The sequence below is a fragment of the Etheostoma spectabile genome, chromosome 7 (genome assembly GCF_008692095.1).
Source record: "Etheostoma spectabile isolate EspeVRDwgs_2016 chromosome 7, UIUC_Espe_1.0, whole genome shotgun sequence".
Classification (NCBI taxonomy): Eukaryota; Metazoa; Chordata; class Actinopteri; order Perciformes; family Percidae; genus Etheostoma; species Etheostoma spectabile.
The window spans coordinates 9,186,164-9,196,904 of NC_045739.1; the positions used below are offsets into that span (position 1 = coordinate 9,186,164).

At 38.9% G+C, this 10,741-nt stretch overlaps 4 protein-coding genes across 5 annotated transcripts in view; 1 reads left to right on the forward strand and 3 right to left on the reverse strand.

Annotated features, from left to right (window-relative positions):
* LOC116692432 (sialoadhesin) overlaps positions 1 to 4,651 on the forward strand; it is a 16,381-nt gene extending 11,730 nt beyond the window's left edge. The window contains exons 7-14 of the mRNA XM_032520727.1: positions 1,212 to 1,484; positions 1,564 to 1,678; positions 1,776 to 1,930; positions 2,021 to 2,122; positions 2,796 to 2,864; positions 3,079 to 3,141; positions 3,263 to 3,331; positions 3,474 to 4,651. Coding sequence (XP_032376618.1) covers positions 1,212 to 1,484; positions 1,564 to 1,678; positions 1,776 to 1,930; positions 2,021 to 2,122; positions 2,796 to 2,864; positions 3,079 to 3,141; positions 3,263 to 3,331; positions 3,474 to 3,538 — 911 coding nt within the window. The 3' untranslated portion in view covers positions 3,539 to 4,651. The remainder of the gene's footprint in view (positions 1 to 1,211; positions 1,485 to 1,563; positions 1,679 to 1,775; positions 1,931 to 2,020; positions 2,123 to 2,795; positions 2,865 to 3,078; positions 3,142 to 3,262; positions 3,332 to 3,473) is intronic.
* Positions 1 to 10,741, reverse strand: part of LOC116692455 (rho-related GTP-binding protein RhoA-C) — a 732,216-nt gene that overhangs the window by 608,643 nt on the left and 112,832 nt on the right. The window lies entirely within an intron of this gene.
* On the reverse strand, positions 4,289 to 6,806 carry apobec2b (apolipoprotein B mRNA editing enzyme, catalytic polypeptide-like 2b). Its single transcript, XM_032520753.1, has 4 exons — positions 6,398 to 6,806; positions 5,354 to 5,534; positions 4,826 to 5,175; positions 4,289 to 4,725 (listed from the first exon to the last, which is right to left on the reverse strand). Exons 1-3 carry the CDS (start codon positions 6,715 to 6,717, stop codon positions 4,834 to 4,836), a joined length of 843 nt encoding a protein of 280 aa, XP_032376644.1. The 5' UTR covers positions 6,718 to 6,806; the 3' UTR covers positions 4,289 to 4,725; positions 4,826 to 4,833.
* Positions 8,789 to 10,741, reverse strand: part of si:dkey-109j17.5 (zinc finger BED domain-containing protein 4) — a 4,184-nt gene continuing 2,231 nt past the window's right edge. For both annotated transcript variants that reach the window (XM_032520729.1, XM_032520728.1), the window contains one exon: positions 8,789 to 10,261. In XM_032520729.1, coding sequence (XP_032376620.1) covers positions 9,419 to 10,261 — 843 coding nt within the window. In that variant the 3' untranslated portion in view covers positions 8,789 to 9,418. The remainder of the gene's footprint in view (positions 10,262 to 10,741) is intronic.

Here is a 10,741-nt window from a genome sequence, read left to right on the forward strand (position 1 = left end):
CAACTCATAAAATAAATACAACTCTGAAACAAACTGTATGTGCTTCAAAAATAGCTCAGTGAGATAAGCTGCTGGCTATGAAATGGAGTTTGTAAGCTCAAGGTTCAGTTCATCAACACACCAAAACTTTTATTTGAAATACTATACTGTGACTTTTTAGGACTTTTTTTGACATAATATACTATGACTTTTTCTCCGACATACTATACATGACTTTTTTTAAACTTTTTTTCGACATACTACACTATGACTTTTTTCGGACATACTATACTATGACTTTTCGTGAGTTTTTTTCCAACATCCTATACTTAGATTTTTTTTCTACATACTATATGAAAGGGGAGAGAGACGTTTTCGTGACATACTATATACTATCACATTTTTATTAAAGTTTTCATTACATACTACACCCTAACGTTTTAATTACTTTTATGACATAGTATACTATGATTTTTTCTAAAAATTGTAATCACGTTTTTCATGAAAATTTTACAACAATACTATGACAATTTTTGACAATACCATGCTGTTTTTGTGACAATTTTTTTGACATACTAGATTATGACATTTTTATTAAGTACAATACTGTGATGTTTTTGTGACATTTTTTGACATACTATACTATGTTGTTTTATTAAATTTTAATCAAATACTATACTATACTGATGTTTTTTTACTTTAAAATAACATTTTGTGACATTTGTTATGGCAATGCATTTTTATGACATCTTTTACAACATACAATACGATGGCATTTTATGACATTACTATACTATGACTTTTAATGACGTTTTCATGAGATTTGTATGGCATACAATACTATTATTTGTATGACTTTATTCTGACATACCATACTATGACATTTTTGTGACATACATGTTATATGTGAAGTTACTATTATTTGTTATGACATATTTGGTCCCTGGTCTATGCCATGATGAGTGTTTGTTAAGAAGGAGCTCTTACATGACATCACTCCCTGAAGCTTATCAAAGTTTTGTAATTATTACTTTAAGTACACTGAAAAGAGACAAAGTTTTTCCACTGTGAGATTTTTCCTCATTCTGGTAAGGAAGTAGAGTTTCTGCATATAAAAAAGCCATTAAAAGCATCTAGTTAAAGGCTTGCTTCTCCTTACTCTGGGTTGTGCCGAATAAAATGCATTAAAATTGTGTCATACTAATAGCAATGGCATTATTGTCATCCCACAGATACAAAGCCCAGAGTCACACTGATGCAGAATCCCCTACACAATGTGATGCATACTGGAGATTCAGTTTCCTTTAGCTGTCACATTAATGTCTCTTCTGGATGGGAGTACCTGTGGTACAAAGATAGCAATCCACTTGCCGTATCTGGAAACAATCACACCATCAGTTCTGTTGTGAGAACAAACACTGGATCATATCAATGCAAAGTTAAAAGAGGAAGAGATACAGTCTTCTTCTCAGACCAGAGTCAGGCTGTGAGACTTGACATTGAGGGTACGTTTTGGTTGACTACCCCACCTTTTTTCTGAACTTGTTGAATGTGTTCATCACAATTTTGATTGTGTTTCTACAGAACGCCCATTAGCAGAGATAATTCTTGTAACTGGGTGGTCTGAGGTCTTCTCTACTGACAGCTTGGTACTCAAATGTAGGGTGCAAGAAAGCCAAGACACATGGAACTACACATGGTAAAACACATACAGTTACAACATATCAGTTAATATTATAGAGTCAAATTTTCTAAAAGCATTTATGCAACTGTGTGGATTCCTATGTTTCTCACAGGTTCAAAGAGGAGCAACCAATCAATCTGCTCTCTGAGAAACATACAGTCACACCGGAGAATAACCCTGAGCAGAGCGAGTACTCCTGCCGGGGCATTCGCACAGGTAGACCATCTTATTCAAAACCCAGTGATTCGTTCAAGACCAAGAACCTTCGTAAGTATGCCAGAGGTCTGGTAGTCGTACATTTTTACCCTGCAAATATTCTGTCTCATTTTCATTCTGTTTTGTTTTTTTAATCTGAAGTTTTGAAGAGGAGGGTGCTTCTTTCCATCTCTGGCTGTATCTTCTTTGGCATCATTGCCATTTTCATTGGATGCATTGTCCTCAGAGTCATCCGCAAACCAGGTTTCCCTTTACTTTTTGGGATTTTTTGAGTACATGGATTCTAAAAATCTGCATTATTAAATAAGCCATTATCATTATTATAGTCATAATATATCAATGACAATGTGAAAACAATGTGACAATGAGATCGCTTGTAATAACAAACCTCAGGAATTGGTGGAGACCAAAAACAGAGACTAAAGGAGAGAGAACAGATAGGTAATTAAATAAAAGGCAATTAAATGTCAATGTTGTGTCCGCACCTGAGTGTTATTGCACGTTTCAATGTGACATCCTGATCGCTCCATACATATATAATCAGTAAAAAAAGAAAAGCCCCTTTTCAGGACACTGTACTTTGAAGATACTTTTGTAAAATTCAAAACACTGTTTCCATGCTTTCTTTATGGTTCAATGAGCCATAAACAATTAATGAACGTGCAACTGTTGAATGGTCAAAAAGACACATTTTTTTGAAACGTTTGTCATATGTCTGTGAAAATTGTTCAGTTTACGTCTTAGTTATTAAATCTTTTAATGTTCATGCACATATTCGCATATTTTAAGTTTGCTTAAAGCATAAAAGCAGTTGACAGTGACAGAATGTTTCTTTTTTTACTTAGTATACACAATCTCAAATGAACTTAGAAAAGACAAAATAAGGTGACAAATTCTTTTTTTTTAAACCACATAGGTAATGGTGAAGACAGGCCAGAGGAGACAGAGCTGTTTCTCACCATGGCTCAGCTAAAGGACCATGAAAGTACGTTGACACCACCTCCCATGTTTTGTGGTTTTGGTTGCCGCTTCCGCAATTGCTGCAGATACAGCCCCACCACTGATTCATTTCTGAGCTATTTTAGAATTTACCATTTGTGAAACTGCCTACTGACATTTTCAAGTTAGAGTCTGACTTTCATAGTCTGCCCTTAGCCTTGGCTGCTCTTTTTAATTAAAATCCTTCCTCCCTGCTGCAGATACACCCTGTCCACTGGTTCAGTACATCACAGATGCAGAACTGAATGCTTCATCTAAAAAAGGTAAAGAACCCACACATGAGTAAAGCAGGTAATTCAAAAGCTGTGTTACTATGCAAGTGTTTGAAAGTTCCCTAGATTCATCCCTCACTGACATATGTGCTTTAAAAAAAAAAAACTGCAGAAGCGGGTGAGAATGGCACGATTTCCGGCGACACAACCCCGTTACCAATATCCTCGCAGGAGGACCAAGGTAATAAAGTTTAAATAAAAAATGTACATTTACAATTTAATATTTTCTCTTTGATGACAGACACTGTTCCACTTTCTTTATAACTGAGACGCAATGTATTTCTAATCCATCTTTCCACATTTTGCCCTTCACCTCTTTCTAGCCATGACGAGTGAGAGCCATGATACAACAGAAAACAATGGTGGACTGGTTTCCTTTAAACAATGAGTCACTGAAGCTCTATTCGCATCAGTTTAGCAAAAAATAATAAGTCTATAGACTTACTACAGCATGGTGAGGCATTAATGGGCATTACAAACAACATTTTTGATGTATTAAGACTGGAGAGAGTCGCGCTACTGTGCGAACCTTACCACCAGCGGGGCATCAAATTAAAAGTTTTGCCTTGTCTGCAGTGCTAAATAAAGGTTGAGTAAATTCTTTAAGATTCTTCCTCTGGGGACTGTAAATGTTTGTTCCAAATTTAATGGGAATTAGGATATTGCACCCTGAACCAACAGACTGGCTGACGTTGCCATATAAATGTGTACATATTTGCTCTGCACTGAACATTACTTGGTAGCACAATACTGTTAGAAATGTATATATTTAATTCAAATCCTTGTATTGATGAACCGTTAAAAGAACTGTTAAACTATAAAACATTATTTATGTGAGCAGCATCAATCATCTATATGGTTAGTTTTTATTGTTAGCAATTATTATATGCACTGTACATAAGTATTGATCTGCAGGAGATGTTAATAATCCTCAAGCAAATACCTGGGGCCAGATGTTAAAATGATGTGTACACAACAAAAACATGCGTATGCCTTTTTCCACACATCATTTAAATGATTGTTTTATTATATTGTGGTCTATACAGCAATCTGTAAAATTTCAATCAAAAGTGCATTCATAAACTTAATTTTAAACTATTTATTAGTAATGAATTGTTATTCTTTTTTTTCTTTTTCGTTTTACATTTGAGACATTGATGATCTTTTGATTTTATTGTAATTTGAGAAGCTCTTTGTAAAGTCTGTTTTAGAGGTGCATATACATTCTTATGCATATTTCTGTCTTTGTGTGTACTGTGCACACTGTTTTAGTCGGGGGATTGATGCATTTGGCCCCAGATGTAATTAAATGTAAGTTAGTCTGCTGTTATTGCTTTCTTCTTTAAAAATAATTATATTTTTAACAGTAGGTGATGCTTCATTAATGCCAATCAAGCATTTTGTGTCTCCCTATGAAATTATCAAAATATAAATTACAAAATGTTGCCATGAGTGTTCATTTAAACTTATACTGATCTACACCGTCAGATGAGACTGCAAGTTCAACCAGTGGAGATTTAACAAGTAGGCCGATTTGTGGTACAGTCAGTGGGAAGATCTTGTCCGTGGTGTGCACTTGCAACAAAAGACACAAGGGAAAGATGGTCATTATCGAGAACAAAGCTTAAAATCCAAAAGGTATATAGGCCATACATAGAACATACAGAATACTTACTGAACTATCTACTTGAGGATATCAGCCAGTTTCTCCACATAGTAGTCATAGTTCTCCTGACAATCCTCCCAGGGTTCAAAGGTCAGGTCCTCCTTCTCCACATACGTTTCCCAAACATGTACGAAGTCAACCGGCTTCATCATCCGCAATTTGCAGCCGGCGTTCACCAGAGCCCGGAGCCCTTCTACTATCTCTGGCTCCTCCCAGTCAAAGAGACGGGAGCAGAACATGCAGAGACGGACCTTCTTGCGCTGCTGGAGGATGTTGGCCAACTTGGCTGCACAAGCCGCACAAGGACTGGATGATACATACCAAGTGACTTCATACTCTTGGGAAGCAATAGGGAGCACCTGGAAAGGAAAGAGTGGAGTTTAATAGAGGCATAAAGGAAAATAAACATTATCATATGACATTATTATAGGAGAAAATGCTTGAAAACTAATAGCAATCAGACCTCCCATGGGGTTCACATGTGTGTTACATTATAGTGTGTGAGCATTCATTACGATGGACTGTATAGATAATTACCTGTTGAAAGAATGCTTCTTCAGCATGAGCCGTGGCATGTTCATCCTCCATATAACCTTTCAGTGGCTCTGTGCTGCCTCCTGGTGTATCCACTCTAAAACACAGCAGAGTCTTGTTCCTCCCGGATGAGTACTCCACATTCCTGAACTGAAACTTGAAGTAGAATGGGCTCATCTGTTCCCTATAGTGGAGATTAAAATAGAGAGTCTTCATAAATCTATTATCTTTTCAATCAATACCAACACATTTTTTTCTTAAAACACAGCACTAACTGTCATTATTGTTGCTAGTTAGGGCATGAAGGTTTTAGCAAGAAAGTAAAAAGGACAATCAAGTGATATGTGTCTATCAGCAGTGCTTTCAAAGTTATCTGTCACCTTTAATCAGTGTGACAGTCTGACAAACCATGAGTCATTGATTTACTGATTAATCTGACAACCATCCAAGACACAAAAAAGAGTGATGATAGTAAGTATTGAAAATAGACCATCATGACACAGTGTATAAAATATTAATGAGGCTACCGCTGAGTAAACTAATGTTTCTATAAATATTTTTGGATTTCACATCATCCCATGATCTATAGATGTACCAGACACTTCATGATTCAGTCACTGTACAAAGCACAAACCCCTCCTGTCTTTCTTTATAACCCCATTGTTATAATGCATATGAATGACCAGATGGATTTCACAAATAGCTCTCTTATATCAAACAGCTAATACTCAAAGGACAGAGACAGGGGAACAGATGCTAGGCGGCAGAGTGATATAGCAGGGGCCTGTATCTGTGTCGGCTCTGTGACTCATCACTATTCTTACCGCTGGGTCAGTAAGGATGGCAGGTGCAAGTCATTAGCATCATTTATCAACAGAACATGCACTGTGAACAATATGACTTACATAAATACATGAAAAACTACTTAATATACTGTATAAAGAACACATCAAACAACCCAAAAGTGGATGTGTTAAAGAGCAAAACAGGTGTGTACGTATGACATTCTAATTAACTCTTGTGGTGTACGTATTAAATCTTACTCACCCTGTGACAATCTCAAACGGTGGCAATTCTATGGGTTGAAACTCTCCATTTTCTTCACTGTTTATTGCTTCCGCTCCGGTTGCGCCTCCACTTTCCCCATTCCGCTTCTCTTTATCCATCTTGGGCTGCTCAGGGGTCTTCTCTGGGGTCTTCTCTGGGGTCTTCTCTGGGGTCTTCTCTGGCTTTTTCACAAGTTTGTCAGGCTTTTTCAAATTTTTCTCCTTCTCCTTTTCTTTTTCTTTGTCCTTGTCATCATTTGTTTTGTTTTCTACCTTCTTCTCTTTCCTCTTAACACTAACCCGGGTGTTTCTGTCGGCCATGATTTTCCGCAAGTGGGTGACAGTGTTAGATAAAGAGAGGGAGGGAGAGAGAGCGAGAGAGAGATAGCTCAGGGTGAGTATAGTGATAACCCTAGTGCATTTACAGAAATAGATCCTATTGTGTGCCATGGTTGGAGTCACAACATGTGCCATGTCTGGCCGGGGCAGGGATAGGTTAACACACTCCCCCTCTTTCCATGCCGTGCTGTTAAAAGGCCAAAGGACAACACAATAGTCAGTGTCCATGGGTTGCATGATGAACTTAGGGACATTCATATATCTTACACACTTCATGCAGTTGTCATATTAAGAAAGGAATCTACTATATTCTGTGTATAAATGTACAACCCCAAACAAAACCAGTGGCAGCTATTTAATCCATCAGGCTTCAACTGTCAACAGGTCAGCAACAGGCAGGTTATTAATAGTAATGCTTGGCTGTGTGTATAGGGTAACCAGGGGTCTCTTGATACTGAACACCAGTTTTGTTTTTGCCAACTCCAACCACGTCTTGCAGCCCATTAGGCCTAAGCATTACACAAAGGCCAGTGAGGGGGCACCCCAAATAGAGAATTATTGGGAGCAGTGCAGTACATAGAAATACACACACACTAACACACCAATGTGTAAGAGAGTATTTGTCTCTGTGCAAGAGTAAAGTGTGGCCCAGTGTGCAGGTGCCCGTGAACAATCAATCTATGAACTCACCCTGCATCAATATAGTCCTCTGCTGGGGCCATTGCGTGGGGGAGGGGGAAATTGGTTTTGTAATAGTGTGTGTATTTTTTCGTCTATGTGCGGACAGAAAATGGCTTTCTGCACTGCAGATGTAATAACTTGAAGTATAAGGGAGAGGGTGGGAGGGAGAGGGCAGTTCAATTACAATTTCCTTTCCTGCCTTAGTCTCACACTCTGCCAAGTAATTCATTTCAGAGGCAATTACCAGTAGGACCGCAGCACAGCCTGCTCGACTAACTCGAATGGATGAGCTGTCACAGCCGGGGGGAGGGACACTTCAAGCTGCTCCACATACAACAACACACCCATGGGGATGAGCAAAAACACTTTTCAAAGCTAAACACGCAGACACATCCACACTGATATCTGGCGACACATCTAAATACACAGACGTCCTGTGGTGATAATCATTAAGGTCACAGCAATCTTTGATAATGTTGATCTATGAGGGAAATCTGATTTTATCTTACACAAACTAACACACTTCCTCTGAAATGCTTTTAACTAAAACAAAAACAGTAACACTGGGATGAAGTTGTTTGCACTCCGTGAAAAAGAGATGTAATCTTTGTGACAGTCTTTATAATGAGATCTATTGCAATTCCTTCACAGTCAGTCATCTTCAAATCGATTGATACGGTTGTTCCTTATCAATCACAAAAAATTATCAATGCATTGAAGCAGTTTGTGCCTTCTGATGTAGAGATCAAGGGTTCAGTAGCCACATAGTTTCCAGCCATGTATTTCTTTAGTAATTTAAAGTACTTTAGTAATAAGTCTCGTGAGTCTTGCTGGCTTTGAAAAAAGGGCTGCGTAGGATGTGACTGCTGACTGCTTGCTGACTCAAATTTAACTGTAATGGAATTACATGCAATTACCCTGCCTACCCACTGACCCAGCCAAGAGGTAAGAGAGTCCCTGAATAAAGGCAAACCCACTGCAATGTTCACAGTTTCTCCGTTAAAGCGGTGCCCTGCAAAGTGCTTTTAAAATACTTCAGTGAGGTCAGATGGAGCAAAAGCCAATGTTGTGCCACATGCACAGATCCTCTGCTAGTTTAATGGGGCAGAAACTGGGTCAAACCAATTTCAATTCTTAAAAATTCAAAAGTAGAATTGGACATTGAAAAAGCAAAGTAGTGCTGATAAAGAAAATGAAATTGTATTGCCCTCTACTCTGACAGAGCATGTGAAATTATAAAGGCCTAGCAGAGGAAAATATAAATAAATTAGGGTAGAAAACAAGATATGAGCAGATTTCAGCTTTTCTCCATTGGCAAAAAAGGTGTGTAATGTACAGATGCACTCACATCTGCAAACTGCACACACCTCTGTGATAGGAAGTGAAACTTGTTTATTATGATGTCCCAGAGATAAGGAATACATACAAAGCGAGAGAAAAAAGAATAAATGTACATTTTGTTTAGCAGCTGATGCCCTCCTTCAAAAACAACATCAAATGAATTAGTCACAATTTCTAGGGTTATTGTATACAAGAGAATAAAGCAGATGCTACAGAACACAATTATTGACCATTTGGTTATCGTTGGTATGTCAGTGCACACAAACAAGCTATGTTTGGGGTTGGGAGGATAGAGAATGGAGGCTTTGTCTGAAGACAAAATAATGTCGAAGTAAATGCTTCAGTATTGATCTGCTTCTAGTCCCTTCGGTCCACAGCATGTGGTATAATTGTCTGTATGTAGGCTACATGGTAGAGACAACAATCCACACCTACTGCAGTCTAAAAAACCTGTCTGAAGAAGGGAAACTGAGCCTCGGCTCTCAAACTCTGGGTAATTCATTCCATTTCATGTCAAAATGTAGTATGAGGACTATGTTATGTTGCTAGTTCAGTTTCCATAGAGGGGAACAGAGGTTAGTATCCAAGAAGTAAGTAACTTAACTGCAGGTACAAAGCCGTCAGTTGCTATTTCGGTAAAAGAAATGCTTGATTCCTAACTTTAAGTCCATAGTAATCTGTAGTTCGCTTTGAGGTAGATGAGCGTTTCAAGGTTCTTTGGTAAGACGCGGCCTCTCTCTGGCCGCAGACAGCGCCCAGCAGTAGTGAAAATGCTCTCGACTACAGTGCCACAAGCAGGTATGGTAAATGCCCTCTTGGCTACCTGGGCAAGTAGAGGAAAGTCAATTGCTTTACGCCGCCAGTAATGCAAAGCCTCCTCGTCTGTGGGTTCCTCTCGTAGGTAGACGGCCAACTCCTGCTCTAGGCTCTTGGCCTGTGTTGTGGGCCTCTGCTTAATGAAAGAGAACAGCTTACAGGGCCTGGAAAACGAGGAGACCGGTGATGGAGCTGGGGCCGGAGGGGTCTGGGATTGAGGATGTAGGTCTGTGTTGGCATCTATGGGGCTGGAGGCTGTGGAATGTTTCGACAACTCCTCTATGAGAACTTGTCTATGCCAGTCAGGGTTGCTGCTCCAAGTGAGCTTGAACTGGGGGTCCAGGGTGGTGGCAGTGATGTAGAGAGGGTCCTCCAAGACAGGGGCCAGGCGACGCTCTACAGCCTGGCTGAGGCCTACCAGCAGAGAGGGGCAGTGGGGAGTTGACGTCTCAGAGAGATGCTTACGAAGGCCCAGAACACACGGCAGAGCAAGGCTGATGGACACATGTTTGTCTGTCTGTATGTCGGTCTGTCTGTCCCCTTGCACCATGTCCCAGGCCTCAGTGAACGGCTCCAAAGTGTCAGTGAGCTCCCTCAGCAGGGCTCTCTCTGAACCACCCAGTGCCAGCTCCCCCGGACCACTCACCTCCTCCAGGAACTCCACTGAGTCCAGCAGCCGCCGAAGCACCTGCATGAAAAATTAAACAAAAAAATGAACTATATCATTTAAAACTATGGAAACACATTCTTTATTTTTTCATTACAAAAAACTAGCATTTCTCAGTATAATAATATAAATATAGCTAAAGAGCTACATACATAATCAGTTTATGCAATTGATTACATTATTTTTTAACACTTTATAATAACCTCCCTATTTAGCATTTAAAATCAGTGTATAAACCACTAATACTTAACTTGTAACACACTTCTTGCAGCAGATGTTTTTAAGTGTTAATGTGTAATAATGTATTTGTCACAACTCCTCCATAACTGCTGCAACTGGTGATTGACAATTTAATACAATAAAACATAGTTTTAATCATTTAGAATATGTCATAAAATTGATGACATGCAAAAAGTCATTATAATTGTTCACGACCATATTATGGTGTGTTAAATAGTAATACAGAATATATTGAGTGACTTATTATAAATGCTAGGTGGG